At 39.8% G+C, this 21742-nt stretch overlaps 1 protein-coding gene across 1 annotated transcript; it reads left to right on the forward strand.

The window, feature by feature from the left end:
• Positions 1–1668: 1668 nt before the first annotated feature.
• On the forward strand, positions 1669–20420 carry si:dkey-219c10.4 (high affinity cGMP-specific 3',5'-cyclic phosphodiesterase 9A). Its single transcript, XM_020928946.2, has 14 exons — positions 1669–1780; positions 3499–3690; positions 4796–4847; positions 4964–5066; positions 6680–6822; positions 6903–6962; positions 11849–12026; positions 15088–15210; positions 16475–16567; positions 16902–16969; positions 17385–17487; positions 18004–18108; positions 19725–19871; positions 20277–20420. The coding sequence occupies exons 1-14, from the start codon at positions 1684–1686 to the stop codon at positions 20418–20420; spliced, it is 1608 nt and encodes a 535-aa protein (XP_020784605.2). The 5' UTR covers positions 1669–1683.
• Positions 20421–21742: the final 1322 nt, after the last annotated feature.

A 21742-nucleotide genomic window follows, 5' to 3' on the forward strand; every position in this document is an offset into this window, starting at 1 on the left:
GGAGACAAGCAGGTGATGGACCCTCCGCCAGACAAGTTACAGAGTGCACCTTTACAACACATACTGCAAGTAAATTATGTTATTATATAAATATTATATTATATTATATAAATTATATTATTATGTTGTTGTTTTTTTTATGAAAAAGGCCTAAAATATTTTAATTATTTGGATTTATTTAGTTATTGAAGTTTCTTGTGAGAGTTTCTTTCTGCCCCTCCTTTCCCTGCTCCCTCTTCCCTTCTCTCACCTTATTTGGTTTTTCCTGGGCAGGTCCCCAATTCATCTCACCTGCTGAGCTCCACTCCTGATCCTCGTCAAGTAATCATCTCCTGCAATAAAAGACCTGCTAACCTGCTCTCCAGTGCCAGATCGTTCCGTCAACCAGGTGGTGAACAACTCAGGCTTTTTGTGTTTTTGAGTATTTTTGAAGATTTTTGACTCTTACCTGTTTTCTTTTATCCGTTCCACAGTTCTTCTGTTTTGGAGCCAGCCTCATCCCGTTACCACCAATTTCTGTAAGCCTCCGGTCAGCCTCCACCTCCACAGATCTCCCGTCTGCAGCCAACCCGGACCCGTCCTGCCTCCCCTGGAATCTATCCCCCCGCCAAGACTATTTTTGTGAATAAAATACTTTTTCCCCTCTGCATATTTGGGTCCCACCAGTGATTCTGTAACATTTCTTTAAAGTTGTTGTGGTTGTTATTGTTGTAGTTGTGTTTGTTGTTTGTGGTTGTTGTTGTAGCATATCCCTCTGAATGAAGACTTGACACTTGAACTGGTGATTTTTATATTTAATGTCAATAAATCCTTCAAATCTGCCGTAAGAGCTAAAAAGAACACAAATACAACGTGTGAATAGGCATTTACAAAACTTAACGCAAGTTTGATTAATATTTACATTAATCTAGACAACATCAATCAACAATAATAAAAATCTAACGACACAAAAAATTATTCAAAGAAATATTTACATCAAAAACATACCTTTGTGCCTCTTCAGAGGGAAAGCTAAACAAAAACTTAGAAAAATACCAAAAATGATTGGGTGCACATTTGCTCCGCAACGTTTCTCCCCTCTCGTTGTCAAAGTAACCAGACAAACATAAACCCTTCAAAATAAAAGCGCCAAACACAAACGCACGAGTCAGTGGTCAACAACAGAAAATGGTGCAACATAAAAAAAAAAAAAATACAATCATAAAAAGTCACAAGAGATTTCAACAAGACAAATTATACTATAGGTTATTTACAGTTGTGTTTGTTGTTGTTGTTGTGTTTTTTCTGGAGACAATGGGGGGATGGTCACATTATATTATTACTAACTGTTTTTCTTTTTTTTGTCATCTGCTTTTTATGTGCACAAAAAAGTAATAAAAAAACATATCTTATTTAGCATCTTATTTCATTCTTGTAGACACCCAGACAATACCTGTTGCATCGTTTCGTATCATCGTATCTGCTGCTCTAGGCTATGCAGCGAACCCAAACCTATTCTCTATATTAACAGGTTAATAGAAGAAACTGAAGCCCGCCTTACTGAAGATCCACTGTGGGAGGAGTGATGAAGAGGAGGAGCATGCAGCCCAATGGGAGGAGTGAGTTGTGCACTGATGGTGTTGAAGATAGACTGACACTAAACCTACATGCCAAACCGAACATCAGCCACTCTGGATCTTCTGGATGGAGGACATGGACACCAAAATCATCTACTTCACTGTGAACGGGCGACCAGAGCAGGCAGAGTTCCCCGTGGACTGTCCAGCCCAAGATCTCAAAGGTACAACGAACAAGCCAGTGTTAAAATCTCACGCATTAAACGTACAATATGTGAGGTATGTTGTAACTTACACTTGTGTATGTTGAGTTATTATGTTGGATTTAGTGCACACTCGAGACTTTTTAGTGTTTGAAATCCATGGGAGTGTTTGGAAGTGGTCTGAGCTTCCCTGATTGCAGCTGCCTCTGACAGCTCCTCACGGCTGAAGATCAGTTTTCCATGTGTCCTGCACTTAGACACTCACCTGAGCGTCCGCTTACGTGGATTACATGGCTTTCTTCTCTCTCTTTTGACTTGTTTGTTTAGGAAAACGCATTTAAGTTAAACACAAACTATGAAAAACGCAGTGCAACCCTATGTAATTTGCCCTTCTTTTTTTATTTATGGTATAATTAAAGATAAACTATATAACTTTTCTGCAGTATGGCAACGAGACACCAGGCCAAGTTCCTTAATTCTGTCAGATTTGTGGAGAGGCAGTCTTACTCAACTAAGAATGTGTGTTTTTGAGTGTATTTTTGAGCAATAAAAACACATAAACGTGAAATAAATGACTTTAATGCCATAGTATGGAACAGTCCAATATGGAGGACCAAAACTGACATAATTAGAAATAAATAAATGCATGAATAGATGTTAGAAAGTTTTCAGTTAAATTGTAAGAAGCTAAAATATGGTTGTTTTTTACATTTTTAAATTATTTGATTAATTTCTACTAATGTGTACATGCAATTTGTTTAAATTTTTACATTTATTTTGTACCCATTTATTCATTTGTAGATTTTATTTATTATAATAATTCACAGAGGGAGCAGGGTGGGAATGGGATAGAGATATTTAATGTCATTGTACTTTTATAACTGTTTGTATATACATTACATTGTTTATGTTATTTTGTGTTTATGTTTTTGTATTTCGACAAGATCTCACAAGACAAAATTGCCATGAGATTGTGCACACAGGCTGAAAATGATCTCATGATGACATTTTTCCCCATGTTTTTACATTTGGATTGGATAAAAATTAGAGTTAAGTTGTGGCGAGTTACATTTTTTGAGAAGCTGTTGTCCCAAAAATCAATGCTCCAGTGACATCAGAAATAAAAATTAAGTATGAATCATCGAAAAAAAATGGTGAGCCCAAAATTTAGTCAAAAATACGTCACTTCACAGACATTGCAGAATCTCAAGATCAAGACTGTTCAGACCGTCATCATATAAACGCAGCCTAAGAGAAGAGTTACGCATTAATCTAAAGATGACACTTTTTGTTTTGAATCATGGATTTTCAACTTACTATGCAAAATGTATCAGTATTTTTGGGGGTCTCCAGTTTGATTCCTGTTTTACTGACTGTGTAGTTGATTTCTGTATCAAGTTTGCTGGCTCTTGTGCACAGGGATGTAACAATAACCGAAATATCGTATCGTCAAATGTTTCACAATAATATCGTGGGCTTTCACAATGTACTGAATCACTTTGTTATGATGTAGCAACAGCCAAAAAGCAGAGGGAACTACATAGACCATGATCCTTTGGTGTTTCAGTGCAGACTACATGAAGAAGCAACTGTTTTAAGTTGTAATTCTTCATATTATAACAGCACCAAAGACTTTTTCAAGGCTTTTAAAATGAAAAAGTGGCATATTCATAATTTTGTTAGCCTTGTCTCTACTTGTATATCGGGTTGATCTGTTTGAAATCTAAAATATTTTCCAGATCTGTTCCGATGCGCTGCTGAGGCCGGTCCCCACGACATTCTGAAACTTTACAACCCCAAAGGAAACATCATCAACATCTCCCCCAGTCTGGAGCCCAACAGCCCCACCTGCTGCTACAAACTGGAAGTGGTGGCTGCCGACTACAACAGCGAGCCGTTAGGTATCTCTGCTGAGGCGCAGTGTTGGGAAGGTGACTTTTAAAATGTATTCCCCTACAGATTACAGATTACATACCCCAGAATGTAGTTTGTAACGGAATCCATTAAATTACTTAAAGTGAGTAACGTAATCTGAATACTTTGGATTACTTGATTTGCTGTAGAGAAACAAAGACTCGGACATCTTCACATAAGATGTTTTGTCTGCTAAAAGAAAATAAAAAACCCAGACTTTACTGAACCAAATTAGAAATATTATTGATAGAAGACAAGGAGACACGGTCCGCACGGCATGGTTTAGTCCTGTTAAATCCTGTTTGAGACATAGTTTAGACCTGGTTTTTAGTCCTGGTTTAGTCCTTGGTTTAGTCCTGGTTTTGTCCTAGATTACACCTAGTTTAAACCTGGTTTTGACCTAGTTTAGACCTGGTTTAGACCTGGGTTTAGTCCTGGTTTTAGTCCTGGTTTAGTCCTGGTTTAGTCCTAGTTTAGACCTAGTTTAGACCTGGTTTTATACCTGGTTTAGACCTGGTTTTAGACCTGGTGTGGACCTGGGTTTAGACCTGGTTTAGACCTGGTTTAGACCTGGTTTTAGACCTGGTTTGGACCTGGGTTTAGACCTGGTTTTAGTCCTGGTTTGGACCTGGTTTAGACCTGGTTTAGATCTGGTTTAGACCTGTTTTAGACCTGGTTTGGACCTGGGTTTAGACCTGGTTTTAGTCCTGGTTTGGACCTGGTTTAGACCTGGTTTAGATCTGGTTTAGACCTGGTTTAGACCTGGTTTTAGACCTGGTTTGGACCTGGGTTTAGACCTGGTTTTAGTCCTGGTTTTGTCCTAGTTTAGACCTGGTTTAGACTTGGTTTTAGACCTGATTTAGTGTCTGGCAATGAGTGGAATTACAGAAAAAAAAAAAAAAAAAAAAGGGATATAGCCCAAAATGTGACAACAGGAAAATACCTCTGTGTAATCCATTTATTTCAACCAAGTAACTGTAATCCAATTACCACACACTTAAACAGTAACTGTAACCGAGTACATGTAATCTGTTACTTCCCAACACTGCTGAGGCATCATGGGAAATGTAGTCCGTTCAAAATGAAGCTCATTTACGTGTTTTACTGTTGTTCTAACGGTAGGAGCGGAGTTAGCTGACACGCTGGGATTTGACCTTCTGTCCATGGAGAAAAGGTACAAAAAAAAACAAATGTTTAAGTTAAATGTAGGTCAGTTATATAAAGTCCATGTTTTGTTGTTCTGTTTATAAATAAAATGGCTTTAAGAGTGTAAAAGTCGTGTGCTGTCAGATTGCAGGGCCTGGAGAAGAAGATCTTAATCGAAGGCGGTGACACTCCAGCTGTTGTTTATGAGATGAAGAAACAAGTGGATTCTTTTAGAGAGAAACTAGAGGTGAGCAAAGGTTCATAACATTTTACTGTATTGAATATAAAGAGTCAAATATGTCCCAGAATTTTTAAGACTTCTATTGGACAAGTTTCAGATGTCACTAAAATGTTTGAGGATCCAATAAAGGAAAATATACCCAAAAAATTACTTTATTTTTTTTTATTAAATATTTATTTATATATTTATTAAGTATTTATCTATTTATTTATTTGTACATCTGCATTGAATTTACCTGGTTGGTGATGTGAGTTCAATTACCAACCAAGCATTTATTTAACACTTTCCCATTACGTTTGATTGATTATCTTGGTAACAGTTGTGTTTGATTATAGAAATTACTGAACAATTTTATTTAGAGCCAAGGTGTAGCCTGTGTTTTAAAAAGATACGACAGTCAGAATCGAGTCTTAAAGGTGCATTGCGCAACTTTTCTGGCGGAAGGTCTGTCCGCTGTTTGTCTCCATGGAGATGTTATTGTTTTGCCTGAAATATTCCATGGTATGACATTAAACACATCTATTTAGCGTTTATTCATTATGGGTGCTCCTATTGTTAAAAAAGAAAACATAAAAAATGCGACATCACGCAGCGTGCATGTGACGTAGGATAATGCCGGAAATATGCTTGGAAAGCCACAACAAGATAAGATAAGATAAGATATGCCTTTATTAGTCCCACAGTGGGGAAATTCTAGTGTTGCAACGCGCAATTCAAGAACAGCAGGGAAAAAATGTAACATGCAATAAAACAGATAATAGATAAAGGCTTAAAAATAATTTAAAAATAGACTTAAAAATTATTATGTACAATAAAAATAACAGTGCAGCATTTACAGTAATATGACTATGTTTATATACAGCAGCATAAAACAGTAAATCATTAAAGTGCCTAGTATCAGAGATGTTCTACATGGTCTTCAATATTGCACATAGATATAGTTAAATGACACATGTTCAGTGTTAAGTGTTCAACAAGCCGAAAGCTCCCAGCTTTTCAAGAAAAAAAAAGTATGTTTCTATCTTTTATGGTTGGAAAGTTATGCATGGTTTTATAAAATATATTCCCAATTATTATATATACAATAAAGTCGGCCTGGAAGTGTTAATGAATAATTGTCGTGAAACCCAAAATCTTAAGAATTGAGATTAAATCAACATTACAGTTGTTATCAGCAAAAGTGATATTAAAGGTGCATTATGTAAATTTTTTTGGTTGGCGGTCCATCACCTGCTTGTTTCTATGGATATGTCATTGCCCTGCCTGGAATGTTCCACAGTGTGACATTAAACAGCTCTACATTACATTTATTCATCTACAGGTGGTTTTATTGCCCAAAAATACTTAGAAAAACTGTCTGGGAGTGAGGTTGCTTCTCCAAAGATCTGACCTGCAGTTTGGTCTGGTTTGGTCTGAAGACAGAAAGGTTTAATGCCATACTGTGAAACATTCCAGACAAAGCGATAAGCATCTCTGAGAAGAAAAGCATCCACCTACAAAGTTACACAATGCACCTTTAATGTTCGTCTCAAATCTAGTGACACAGATGTTACGTTTATGAAATTTGAAATGAAACTCCTACATATAGTATCTGTTTAGTGTGTTTATTTGTTCCCCAGAGTGTGGAGCACCTGAGCTGGTTGGGTCTGTTCAAAGATCTGTCTGAAGGAACACACAAACCCTCTCCGTTTTACCACAAGAGGGCGCTGAGGAAAACCAGAGAGGAGTGTGAGCATGTCCGCGAGAAGTTCATCCAGATGAGGTAAGTGCAAACAAACATACAAACTACATGTCCGTGCACTGTTACCTAATGCTTTCACCGAGCTGCTCATCTCACTTCAGCTCTTTGGAGTTGTCAGAGGAGGTCAGGCAGTATCTGAAGACCCCGACCTTCGATAACTGGTAAGGAGATCGGAGAAATGATGATGATGATACTGATTGTGTAGAATCCAGAGTGACAGATGGCTGAGAAGGTCTGCAGATATTTTGGTCTGATATGTGAGGCCAATTTTGATTATTTTCTCCAAATTATGTATTTTAAATTAACTAAACCACATAATTCCTATTAAAGTCCCTGAGCCTGATCTGTATCTCTGTATCTAGTTCAGAAAAACATATTTTGCTCCATGCTGTGTGAAAGGAATGGCCTGTTCAAATGGTGGTATTACTGTGACCAAAAATGCCACAGTTTGATGACATCCTGTGGAGTTGCATATTTTATAATGCTGAACAAAAACAAGGGATTTTTTCAAACTAAAAACTAGTTAATTTGCTTCTTGGTTATGTCCAATTTAACTGTGCAGAGATTTGGGAAAACACAGATAGCTCCTCGTGGTCAGACTTCCTTGAGAAAACCTCATCCCGTCTGATCTCTGAAGCTCAGAAGGGCTGGGTCTGGTTAGTCCTTGGATAAATAAAATGTATTACATAAATACATACAAAATATTAGGAACATACAGACAAGAAAAAAGACAAATAATTTACACAAATGGATGGGAGACCACTGGAAATTGATGCTTTGCAGTGACATCAGGCTGGGGGGTTTCTACATATATATCTATTGGTGGGATGTTTAGGAGTTACCATGGCAACACAATGTGCAGATTGGGAGACACTGTCAAAAAGTTTTGTCTGAAAACTCAAGACAAAATACAAAATGGATATAAACAACACATATTCAGGAGCCTGTGATCAAGTTCATGGTCCTGTTGAGGAGATTAATTTTAAATAAAAATGGTGAGAATGACTACCGTATTTTTCGGACTATAAGTCGCACCAGCCAAAAAATTTGTATAAGTTGCACTTTTTGGGGGAAATTTATTTTATAAAATCAGAAACCAGGAACCGACAACAGGCTGTTAATGTCACATATGAACAGTTCTTCAGATAAACTATAACATAAACAACAGAACAGAACAAGTTTAACAAACTCTCCATCTCACTCCAAATCACTAAATCCACTGAATTCCTCATCTTCAGTGTCACTTCTGAGCAACTCCGCGACTTCCAGAGGTAAACTGAGCACCGCTTCCTCTTCTGTGTAGCTGTCGTCAGACTCAGCATCAGTTCCTGTTAGAATTATTCTGGACTTTCTGAATCCCGACAGGATGGTTTCGCTGTCACTGAAGTCCAGGCTTTGTTGATCCATCCAGTGACTTCCAGAAAAGTTTCATGGTGCATCCTCCCGGTTGTCACAAGTTTCTCGCTCACTCTAAACTTTCTTTCTGCTGCTCGATTACCGTTTTCGGCTGCATATTTCGCTACTTGCAGCTTGTAATCTGCAAAATATGATTTTCTTTTTGGGAGCATTTGTGTCTCTTTCTGCAGGAGACATGCGCAGTAGAGTGAAGTGACAGTGGTACAGGAGTAATAGGAGATGCAAATACTGACACACAAGACTAGAGCCTCTCACATCTGTCAGTGTGAAAATTTTTATATATAAATCGCAGGACCGCCCAAACCATGAAAAAAGTGCAACTTATACTTTGAAAAATATGGTAACTGAAAAACTTGTGACTATAATTTTATGAGTGAGAGACTTGATTAACATGACAAATCAGCTCCTCTGTTGTAGTTCCAGCTAAGTCAGTTCTTTTGGTCAGATTTTGTTCAAATAAAGCAGTATTAAAGTCAGACGGAGCAGAGCCTACAGTTAGCATCACACCCCCAGGGAATGTGGCAAAAAGACACATTGCTCCTGGATCATACTGACAGCTCTAAGACTTATGCTGATAAAATGATTTCTGTTTGTATAATCTCCAGTTCATGTAGGGCAGTGCACCTGTTCCTGTGTCCCAGCCTCCACCTCATTGGCAAATCTCTTTAAAAACATGACATCTTTTCTTCTCCTCCTCCTCTCATCTCGACCATCTCCATATGAAAAGGAGCTCTCATCAAAAGGCTGTCTTCATAAAGCTCTAATCAACTCACCGCATTTTCAAGAACCCATTCACGAGGCATTCACTGAACCTGGGTTTTTGTTCGAACAGGCCCGCAGCTTTCAAAACACGCCCACGATAATACAAGTAATGTTATTATGCGATTTGGTTCAAGAGAATGTAGAGAAGGATATTAATGTAAACAAGAAATGCAAATACAGAGGCTTCAATTTATGCAATGCTATCTGCAGAGAACAAAATATTCTTTTAAATGAGAGACATGTAGTTAGTTGGTGTATTAAAACAAAAAATTGAATTAAATTAAAGTTTCTATAACATGCAAAATTGAGTCTTGAGCTTAAAGCCATGTTATAATGCTGTTACCTCATCAAAAACACACCTGGAGTTGTGTTTTGTTTCGTTCATTTATGTAATCCTGGTTTATTGTCTGTCTTCATCTCCAAAGCTCAAAATGCTCTGTTCCACGTTGTGTCATGAAGTGGTAGTATGCAAGTTTTACCTTTTGTTTAGTAGAGAGAGAGAGAGCAAGCCCCGGCTGCCTATTCAAGTCAATGTGCCGAGCTCAGTGGCGTATGATTCCAGATTCGCCTTTAGCCCGGCGATGTACTTCCAGAGGCTCTTGGACGATTGAGCGTGTGCAGTAGTCCTCTTTTCCTCTTTTTCGGAGCCGGAGCTAATGATTATAAAGCATTTTTTAAGACAACTGAAGGATTTTGAGCTGAGAATAAGTTTATGATCTAAAAATAGGTAAAAATCGCCACAAAATCTGACATTTTTGAAAGTTGTAGGTGCTCCATCAGCCGAACACGAGCAGTTTGTGAGTACATTGCGCTCTATAAGAAAAATCCTTTTTAAGCCAGGCAGCTACAAGCAGCAATACTCTGTCCAGTTATTTTAATAGATCCATGAAATAATCCAACTGATTCTACTGAAGGTCTAAGGAGTTTAAAAACACAGTGGAGCACTTCCTGTATTATCACCTGACATCTCCGGGTGGAACAGAGTGTTTTCCGTTTGTGAGAAGCACTCAGCCCAAATGTTAAACATGTGTGAATGTGTGAAAGTGTGAATGAAACAAAACACAACTCCAGGTATTTTTTTGATCAGGAAACATTACATAGATCAGAAAGTGGCGTAATTTGGTCTCTTTAATATTTTTGTTAATGCACCAGTTTTAGCTACAAGGATAATTTTCATCTGTAGTTCCTGAACTGATTTTTCATTTTCACCCTAATAAAGAGATTAAAACCTGTCCCTGTGGCTGAGTGCAAGAAGAACACAGCGTCTGCTCACATAAGAACGCTCAACATTGGCAGCGTTTTCTAAAGCTTTAAAACAGTGGTGGTTTGAGGGTCATAAATGTCACCTGCAGGATTTTTTGGGAAGGTACACACAGCCAAGTGCCTGACAGACCCTGACGCACCTACTCATGTTGTTTAGGATTTCCTGCTCTGTGAACAGTGAAATAAAATGGGTACGAGTCTTGACAGTCCTGAACGCACTGACTGACTGAGAGCAGAGAGAGAGGGAGACAGAGAGAGGAGAGGCTGAGAGAAAGACAGAGAGGAGAGAGAATGAGAGAGACAAACACAGAGAGAAACAGAGAGGAGAGACAGAGAGAAAAGGAGAGAGACAAAGATAAGCAGAGAGACAAACACAGAGAGAGAGGAGAGACAAAGAGAGAGAGACAAACAGAGAGACAGAGAGAGACAGAGAAAAAGACAGAGAGCGAGAGAGACAAACACGGAGAGAGAGGAGAGAGAGAGACACACACAGAAAGACAGAGAGAGAGAGAGAGAAAGACAGACAGAGAGAGGGAGAGACAGAGAGAGAGAGACACACACAGAGAGAGACGGAGAGAGACAGAGAGGGAGAGACACAAACACAGAGAGAGAGAGAGCGAGAGAGGAGATAGACTGAGAGAGACACACAGAGAGAGGAGAGAGCGAGAGAGACGAACACAGAGAGAGACAGAGAGGAGAAGGAACGATGGAGACAAACACAGAGAGAGAGAAAGACAGAGGAGAAAGAGCGAAAGAGACATACACACAGAGAGAGGAGAGACAGAGAGAGAGAGACACACAGAGAGAGAAAGACACAGAGGAGAAACAGAGAGAGACAAACACCAAGAGGAGAGAGAGCTATAGAAAGAGAGTTAAATAGAAAAAGAGACAGAGCAGTGGCATAACTATAGAAACAAGAAGGTGACGGACCCCAACAGAGAAGTTCCACTGTGCATGTTTTAAATCAGGGGTGTCAAACTCATTTTGGTCCGGGGGCCGTATCCAACCGACTTTGATCCCAAAGGGGCCGGATCAGAAAACTCATGTCATATAAACCCCAAAAATAACAATAAGTTCAAATATTTGTGCAGAGAAACACAAATCTCTTACAGAAATCTTTTTTAATTGATGAACTCTTTCTTTTACAAAATATTATAATATTATGAACAACCTGAAACTTGAAACCTGAAAAATGTAATTTCAACACAATGTTTTAACATTAACTTGTATGCAAATAGGAATAATTCAATTTTTCTTGTAAAATCCTGCACTCGGCTCCACTTTTCTCATTTTTGACATTGTTGATGAGGGTGTCACGGTCAACAGTCAAAACGATCGTCCTTTAAGAGCTTTGGAAAGAGACAAGTCTTCATTTGTGCTGCTCTGGTGGGAGGGGCCACGTACAGAGACGCTGGAGATGCTGCTGTGATAAACACCACAGAAAATTTACAAGATTTTAACAGAAAATATAATTCAAATATTTTAGTAGAAAATCAGCCGAGGGCCAGATTAAAGGTCTTGGAGGGCCGGATCTGGCCCCCGGGCCTTATGTTTGACACCTGTGTTTTAAAGTGTTAATACATCTCTCTACATCTCTTTGGTGCAGGCAGTGGGAGGACGCAGAGATCATGGTGCTTCTCCAGCTCATGTACACAGACCTGGACCTCCTCAGCACCTTTAACATGGAGCCCGAGGTCCTGCAGCAGTTTCTGTTCGAGGTTTACCGAAGATACAACAACATCCCCTTCCACAACTTCAAACACTGCTTCTGTGTCACGCAGATGGTGAGACGGGCGGACGGGCGGGTGAAAGAGAGAGCAAGGGTTATCATGGACACAGAGGGAGATGGAGGAGGAAGAGAGAGAGAGACAGAGAGGAGAGAGAGAGAAAGACAAACATGCACACACACAGAAGAGAGAGGGCTAGAGAGCAGAGAGATGGAGGGAGAACAGAGAAACAGAGAGGAGGGAGAGAGGCAAACACACACACAGGAGAGAGAGATGGAGAGGAGAGAGACAGAGAGGGAGAGGGAGGGAGGCAGGCAGAGACCATGAGAGATGGAGGGAGAAGAGAGAGAGAAACACACACACAGAGGAGAGAGAGAGAGAGAGAGAGGAGAGAGAAGCGGAAAGAGACAGAGGAGAGAGAGAGAGAGACAGAGAGGAGAATAGAGAGACAGAGAGGGAGAGAAAGGGGGAGGCAGAGACAGAAAGGGAGAGGAGAGAGAGATGGAGGGAAAAGAGAGAGACAGAGAGAAGAAAGAGGCAAACACACAGAACACAGGAGAGAGAGATAGAGAGGAGAGGAGAGAGAGAGGGGGAGAGAGAGGGAGGCAGAGATGGGGAGATGGAGGGAGAAGAGAGAGACAGAGAGAGACAAACACTTTCTCTCACACACACAGAGAAGAGAGAGAGAAGAGGAGAGAGAGTGACAAAGGAGAGAGAGACGGAGGGGAAAGAGAGAGACAGGGAGAAGAAAGAGGCAAACACAGAGGAGAGAGAGATAGAGAGGAGAGGAGAGAGAGGGGGGAGAGAGAGGGAGACAGAGACAGGGAGATGGAGGGAGAAGAGAGAGACAGAGAGAGACAAACACTTTCTCTCACACACACAGAGAAGAGAGAGAGAGAGAAGAGGAGAGAGAGAGACAAAGGGAGAAGAGAGAGAGACAGAGAGGAGAATAGAGAGACAGAGAGGGAGAGAGAGCGGGAGGCAGAGACAGAAAGGGAGAGGAAAGAGAGATGGAGGGAAAAGAGAGAGACAGAGAGAAGAAAGAGGCAAACACAGAGGAGAGAGAGATAGAGAGGAGAGGAGAGAGAGGGGGGAGAGAAAGAGGGGAAGGCAGAGAGGAGAGAGAGACAGAGGGAGAATAGAGAGAGACAGAGAGGAGAGAGAAAGACAGAGGAGAGAGAGATAAACACACACACAAAGGAGAGAGACAGAGGAGAGAGAGAGAGAGAAGCGGAGGGAGAAGAGAGAGAGAGAGAGGGAGATAGAGAAAGAGTTAGGCACAGAGAGAAGAGAGAGACGGAGGGTGAAGAGAGAGGAGAAAGAGAGAGAGACAGCACGCACACACAGAGGAGCGAGACAGAGAGGGAGAAAGAGATAGAGGGAGAGAGATCTAGAAAGAGAGATGTACAAAGACTGCGAGAGAGAGACAGAGTGTAAGGGAAAGACAAAAACAGAGTGAGAGAGAGTCAGAGAAAGATTGAGAGAGAGCTAAAGACAGAGAGAGGAGAGGCCAATCAGGACCGTCATGTTCTTGGTCTGACGGGTAGTTAGTGAAGGTCAGAGACGTCGAGTGTGCCACATGGTCAAATGTCTTTTCTTACTGTATATGGAAACTCTTAAAGGCACAGTACCTGATTTTTACCGCCTTAAAAATGTGAAAAACAGAACTAGTTCATTTTAAACAGTTTGCAGTGATCCAAAGTTATTCCTCTCTTACCTTATGCATTCTGAGGATCCAGATTATTCACCAGTTTTGCCGTTAATGTAAAGCTAACAACAACTAGCATGCTACTGCACACTTCCTGATTATTGGACATTAGGCCACTTCTTACAACTGGGATACAGGGCAAAACATGTGAATTGCTTTTTTAAAGTGTAGGCCTAAAAATAAGATGTAAACGTAAAGGTTTTAAACTGGAAAATTAAAAGTGTATTCTGTAACTTTTCTGGAGGAGGGTCCATCAAATGCTTTTATCCATGGAGATGTTATTGCTTTGTCAGGAATGTTTCACAGTGTGGCATTAAACCAGGGGTGTCAAACTCATTTTGGTCCGGGGGCCGTATCCAACTGACTTTGATCCCAAAGGGGCCGGATCAGAAAACTCATGTCATATAAACCCCAAAAATAACAATAAGTTCAAATATTTGTGCAGAGAACCACAAATCTATTACAGAAATCTTTTTTAATTGATGAACTCTTTTACAAAATATTATAATATTATGAACAACCTGAAACTTTAAGGAAAATACAAGTTCAACACAAAGTTTTAACATGAACTTGTATGTAAACAGGAAAAAGTAAATTTTTGTTGGAAAGTCCTGCACTCTGCTCCACTTTTCTCTTGTTGGACATTTTGTTGATGAGGGTGTCACGGTCAACAGTCAAAACGATCGTCCTTTAAGAGCGTTTGGAAAGAGACAAATCTTCATTTGTGCTGCTCTGGTGGGAGGGGCCACGCACAGAGACGCTGGAGACGCTGCTATGCTCAGCACCGCAGAAAATTAACAAGATTTTAATAAAAAATAGAATTTAAATATTTTAGTCGAAAATCAGCCGAGGGCCAGATTAAAGGTCTTGGAGGGCCGGATCTGGCCCCCGGGCCGCATGTTTGACACCTGTGCATTAAACCTTTTTATCTTCATGGAGACCAAACCAGACCAAGTTACAGGTCAGGTCTGTGGAGAGGCGACCTCGCTCACAGTCAGAATGTCTGTTTTTCTAGTTTTTTTTATAGCTATAAAATCACCTGTGATTGAATAAATGTAAGGTAGAACTGTTTAATGCCATACAGTGGAGCATTTCTGTGCAGAGTAATGACATATTCATAGAAAGAAAAAACAAAAAAACATCTTCAGCAGCACAAGAGGTAGTTTGTTGTTTTTTTCAGTAAGAGAAAATAGGACAAAATAGTACAAGCTGTGAGAGGCTCTGACAGCCAAAACATGTAAGGTATATAAGTTAACAATACACATCTTTTCTTGACTTAGTAAATAACAACTGGCCAATAATACAAAATAAAACCTACTTACTGAATTTGCTAAACACAAAAATGCACTGTGCCACTTTTCTTGATTTATTTTAGTGCTTTAGTGTGCACGTTTTACCTGTTGTGTGCAGATGTACGGTCTGATTTGGCTCACGGACCTCAGGAGTCAGATGGACAGTACTGACCTGCTCATCATGCTGACCTCTGCCGTGTGCCACGACCTCGACCACACGGGCTACAACAACGCTTACCAGGTAACCACGGCAACAACAACAACAACGACCGCCTATTATGTCCACGTGCAAAAGTAGGTTTGTGCTTCGTTGTGCCAATTAAGCCCAATTAAAACTACAAACTGAAAAACACAACTGAAGATGGAGAAAGAAAGAGAGAGAGAGAGAGATGGGAAAATGGAGACAGAGAGAAACTCAGAGAGAGAGAGAGAGACAGAAAGTGAGACGGGGAAGAGACAGAGAGAGAGAGAAGAGATCAATCATTTGGGGCGGCAGAGAGAGAGACAGAGAGAGGCAGAGACAGAGAGTAGAGAGAGAACGAAAAGAGATAGAGAGACAGGGGGAGAGAGAGAGAGGTGAGAGAAAGAAAGGAGAGACAGAGAGAAAGATGGAAAAAGAGAGGAGAAATTGAGGGAAGGGGACAGAGAGACAGAGAAAGAGAGAGAGAGACAGAGAGAGGAGAGAGGGAAAGAAAGGAGAGAGAAACAGGGAAAGTGAGACTGAGAGAAAGGGGGAGAGAGAGAGAGAGCAAGAGAGAGGGGAAAAAGAGACCGAGAGAGAAACACAGAGAGATAGAGAGAGGTGAGAGAAAGAAAGGAGAGAGAGACAGAAAGAGAGACATGGGGAGAGACAGAGAGCAAGATGGAAAAAGAGAGGAGAAATTGAGGGAAGGGGACAGAGAGACAGAGAAAGAGAGAGAGAGACAGAGAGAGGAAAGAGGGAAAGAAAGGAGAGGGAAATAGAGACAGAGAGAGAGAGAGACAGAAATAGAGACACGGGGAGAGACAGAGAGAAAGATGGAAAAAGAGAGGAGAAATTGAGGGAAGGGGACAGACTGACAGAGAAAGAGAGAGAGAGACAGAGAGAGGAAAGAGGGAAAGAAAGGAGAGGGAAAGAGAGACAAAGAGAGAGAGAAAGGGAGACAGAGAGGAGAGCGAGAGCGAAAGAGAGAAAGAGAAAGAGGAGAGATCGAGGGGGGGAGAGGAGAGAGAGAGATAGGAGAGAGATTGGGAGAGAGAAAAAGAGAGAGAGATTATTGGATGTGTTCACTTGTTTTACACTGTTATTATTTGAGTAATATCATCTCTTCTGACAACATAGTATATAATTTATATTGGGTTTTAGTCCTATTATATTTAAAACCTGTCAACATCGTAGTTTAGACCACTACAAAAAGTCTTGTCTTAGTTTACCAGTTCATATTTCTTTCACACCACTTGAAAGAAAATGTGAAGAGAAAATGTTGATTAATATTTTTGTTATTTGTTATTACTTTTTGTGTTAGATAAATGCCCGGACAGAACTTGCTCTTCGCTATAATGACATCTCCCCATTGGAAAACCACCACTGTGCTGTAGCCTTTGAGATCCTGGAAAAGGTTGGGTGTTGGAAATTGAAATCATTTGAATATATTTATTATTGATACTTTGCAATTACTTCACACTGGGGGGCTCTGAAGAAAATGGATCTAAACAGCAGGGACTTGTTTAACAGCGCAAATCAGCTCACCTGTTGTAGCTCCAGCTAAATCAGCTCTTTCTGGTCAGAGTGTTTTAAATCAAAACTCAGATTAAAGTCTAACTTGAAAAACAGAGCTTCAGACAGGACAGTGCCTCAGCTAGTAGCACACTTCCAGGGAATGTTGCAGCTGTAAAGTATCAATATGTCAATATTTAGGATTCTTTGAAATGATTTTGGTCCATGTTTTACAGACTGAGTGCAACATCTTTAGGAATGTCTCTTTGGAGCAGTACAAGCGGATCAGAGAGGGCATCATCAAGTAAGAACTGCTGTGTGGAAAAAAAATAAACTTCACTAAGCTGTAATGCCCGATGTACACTGACTGCAGGTGCGGTGCGGTTCGGGACACGAATGGGTCCCGCAAAACTTAGACTTCATTAAAATTAGTTGCACCCTGCCACACTGACCTCGGTGTGGGTGCGAGTAGGGCGCAGGACTGTGGAAAGAATTTGCAAAAAGTTTATCTTTGCCGGACACTGCAGTGGTCTCTGATGTCAAGCTGAAAATATCACAAGAGCAAAACAGGAAATCTGAAATGTAGTAATGACAGATCTGCTTGTATTTTCCGAATAAAATATCCCTGCATATTCCTGGTACTTTGCAAATGTACTTACTCATTGTAGATAGCCATAATGTTATAATGTCATGTAAATGTAACAGGTTTCTGATTACAGATGTATCCTGGCTACAGATATGTCCAGACACAATGAGATCCTCAACAAGTTCAAGTCTTTGCTTCCATCGTTTGACTTCAGCAACAAGGATCATCGAGATGTGGTAAGAACAAAGGAATCAGCGTTCTGTTAAGTTATCATTAGGCTGTGATGGTTATTTATGAATGTATACACCTTTTGTTTAAAAGAGACGACAATAAATGCACTGACTGTATTTTGAATGTTCAGAAACTATAATACCAAACTATAAGGTGAGAGGAAAGGGTTAAAGTTTCATATTTATTCTTAAAAGTCTGATCAATTCAATGAAAAAAAAAGTGGGATCTCTGAATGCAATCTTCTCTGACATCCCCAATTACAACTTATATTACAATTAACTAAATATTATCTATTCACTATGTCTCCACTAGAGGTCACTGTATGACAAACAGACATATACTGTAGTACAACGGGACTAGAGTTTCAAATTATTTATTATTAATTAATTAATCACTCATACATTGCAGTATGGTGGATTAAAGTATTCTTTCGATGCCTATAACATAATTATGCAGACAGATAAGTGGTTAGGGTTATGTTTAAGTTTGTTTATTTATTTATTTCTTCTTCATGTGTGCAGTTAATGATGATCCTGATCAAAGTGAGTGACATCTCCAACGAGGCGAGGCCCATGGAGGTAGCAGAGCCCTGGCTGGACTGTCTGCTCCAGGAGTTCTACAACCAGGTCACTGTGTTATTTAAAATTATGTAAAAATCAACTTTTATGAGCTTTTAATCATGTTATAATAGTTTTTGTCAGCAATAGCCATAGACTGTATATATAAATGGACATAGTTAACCCACTAGCCACTGCATTACAAATAGGAAGTGAGCATGGGGGCACTTTCGGCTCCATCTGACCCTGGAATATTTTTGCCCCTCTTTCTGTAATTGGTGCTGTGAGCCTTGTCATTTTGGTCTTAAAATGTTCATATTAACCTGCTCTACATGATCCTGGGGTTTTATTTCACAGTTTGCTGTAAATAAATTCCTACTCCTAATATGGATCTGGCGCCAAATTCACTCCTATAACCGCCAGCCTTGATGAGCTTCATTTGACTGAAGTCGAACACTATGAATGACGTCACACTGTCTTAGTCCACTTCTTTAAGCAGTCTATGGCATTAGTTTACTCAAAGTTATGGCTTGGCAATTGACCAAATTTAACGTATTTTTTGGACTATAAAGCACACTTACAATCCTTTCATTTTCTCAAAAATCAACAGTGTGCCTAATGTATTAATTCTGGTTGGGCGTACTGACCTCAAACCGATTTTATGTGCTACACGGCGCTCAAAAATCTGTCAAAATGTTTTAGTTTGACTTTAGTAAACTATGTAGCTGCACCGCTTGATGGATTGTTAGGGCATTACAGCTTTATTACGACCGTATCAGTGCACAAGGAGCGAGCTGTTTTTTTCAGCGCTTATAGTTTATGCAAATGAGCCATGTGAGAAAGCTGCATCAAACAAATTATTACTCAATGTTTATCTGAGTCCTCGTAGGAAATAAAAAAAACAAACTTAAATTATCCACCCACATTCACATTCATAATCCACATTCACCAAGACAGGGAGGCAACACCAGGCGAATTACATCACGATCTGCTAAAGGATCGTGGACGCCTGGGCTAAGGGATCAGTCTCAAGTGTCGTCCGTTTGTTTCACTTGTTGTGCCTTATAATCCAGTGCACCTTATGTATGAAAATAGACGAGAGAATTCAACATTATTGATATTGCACCTTATAGTCTGAAAAATACAGTAACTGAGATTCCGTGATATCTAATACCGCTCCCTACTTGGTGCTCAATGCTTTGAACAGCCTGGAGTGTTTTGTTTCATTCACACATGTTTGAGTCATCTTTTATTATTAGTCTGTCTACAACTCCAAAGCTCAAAATGCTCTGTTCCACCTTGTGATGTCATGAAGCTGTTGTTTTCAAGTTAACTTTCAAGCTACTGTACATTTTTAGCTTTAGTTCAGTAGAGATTGACAACTCCAGGGCTGAAATCATCCAAATCATTCTAATGAAGGTGTATGGACTTTAAAAACACAGTGGAGCACTTGCTGTATTGACGTCACATGGCAGAAGGTAAAGCGTTTTCCATTTGAGAGACGAATTCTGCCTAAATATGCACGATTTGTGTGTTAAACGTGTGAAACAAAACGCAACTCCAGGTCCGTTTGTGACGAGGAAACAACATTACAACATAGATTAAATCAAATAACTTCAAAAAACCCTAAAAACTAACAACTATCTATAAAAAGGCAGTCATTTTGAAAGTTTGTGTGTGTGCAGAGTGATGTGGAGAAGCTGGAGGGGCTTCCTGTCACGCCCTTTATGGACCGGGACAAAGTGACTAAGCCTTCGTCCCAAACTGGCTTCATCCGATTTGTCCTTCTTCCTCTGTTTATCGAGCTGGCCAACCTCTTCCCCTGTCTTGAGGTAAATCATTTAAGAACCGCAATCAATGATTAAAAGAACAAATCGAACTGTGTTGTTTGTCAGATAAAAATCTGGACCAGATACAATTACACATCCACCCTTAAATGATTAGTCTACCTTTCTTAAATGTGCGTTGTGTAACTTTTCTGGTGGAGGGTCCCAATTCGAGGGCAGAAACCTTCGAATTGGGCTAAAGTTACAGGTCAGGTCTACGGAGAGGCAACCCTGCTCACACTGAATGCCTGTTTTCTGGATATTTTTGAGCAGTAAAACACCTGTAATTGGTTAAATGTAAGGTAGAACTGTTTAATATCATACTGTGGAACATTCCAGGCAGAGCAATGACCATCCATGTCCATAGAAAGAAGCAGGTGACTTTTTCTTCTTCTTCTCTTTCTTTTGCAGCACCACATCATAGATCCGGTCCGTAAAGCTCTGGATTACTACACGGAGATGGAGAAGGCTCTGGACCGCGCCAAGAGCAGTTTGAGTTCAGCTGATACCCAGACCACACCGGGACCTGAGACGCCCAAAACTGAAGCCAAGTGATGTTATAAGGTTGTTTCCTCATCAAAAAAAAAAAAAAAAAACTAGAAAAGCACTCAGAGAGCGCAGACCTCCGCCAAGGACTACAGTCCCCCTCATATTAATTGTGTTTTCCATAAATATTTGTCTTGTATCTTTCAATTTGGAATATGAAAGAGGATCCCATTGTCCATCCCTGAGTCAAATTTCATGGGCTTTGGTCAATAATTAATCGAGATATTGAGAAACAAATTTTTTGGCCCCATTTACCACAATGTTAACTAAAATTTCAAAGTGATCCAGAATCCAGGATTTCTTCTGGATCACCCCCAAAATGAAATCAGTTCTTCCTTTTCACATTTCCAACAAATCCTGAAAATTTCATCAAAATCGGTCCATAACTTTTTGACTTATGTTGCTAACAGACAAACAAACAAACAAACAAACAAACAGACAAACACCGGCAAAAACATAACCTCCTTGGCGGAGGTAAAAAACACCTGGAGTTGAGTTTTGTTTCATTCTCACGTGTTCAATGCACAAACGCTGCAACCAGAGGCTGTGTTCTTCTCTTAAATGCCATGTGGTAATACAGAAAGGGCTCCACTGTGTTTTTAAACTCCATGAAGTGTTACTCAAAAATGTGTGAATGAAACAAAACACAACTCCAGGTCTGGCTTTGAGAAGGTAACAGCATTTTAACACGGGTAAACGCTCACAAGAATCAATTTTGTGTAATTTTGTGACTTTGAAAATGTGTTTTTACTCAGAATATTTTTTGATTGTATAATAATAATAATGCACTGTCGCACAATATTTGCACATTTGTGGTTTTGAAAATGAATTAAAACTGATAAAGTGTTGTTACTTGCAAGGAACATGAGTTGGTGTTTAAACTTCATTCCAAATATTATCTTTTTTTTTTATATGCGGTACATTTTACTTAAAGGGTCACTATGGAACTTTTCTGTTAGGGGATACAGTACTTACTACCTGCATTTCTCTATGGAAATATTGTTGCTTTCCCTAGAATGTTCCACAGTGTGACATTAAACGTTTCTATGTGGTTTATTTAATTCAGCCTGTTTTTATTGTTCAAAAAATATCCTGAGCAGGGCAGAGTTGCGCTTCCACAGATCTGACGTGCAACTGTCACCTACATGTCTCCATGGAGGTGACAAAGGTTTTTTTTTTTTTTAAGGTTCATATTACTCTATTTTCTGATCTATGTTGTTGATTCCTCATGAAAAACAGACCTGGAGCTTGTGTTTTGTTTCATTCACACACGTTTACCTCACAAACTCTTCATATTTAAGCTGATCTCTTCTCTCAAACTGAAAACACTC

Source organism: Boleophthalmus pectinirostris, unplaced genomic scaffold (assembly GCF_026225935.1).
Source record: "Boleophthalmus pectinirostris isolate CB_2022bp ecotype Guang Dong unplaced genomic scaffold, ASM2622593v1 HiC_scaffold_1, whole genome shotgun sequence".
NCBI classification, from domain to species: domain Eukaryota; kingdom Metazoa; phylum Chordata; class Actinopteri; order Gobiiformes; family Gobiidae; genus Boleophthalmus; species Boleophthalmus pectinirostris.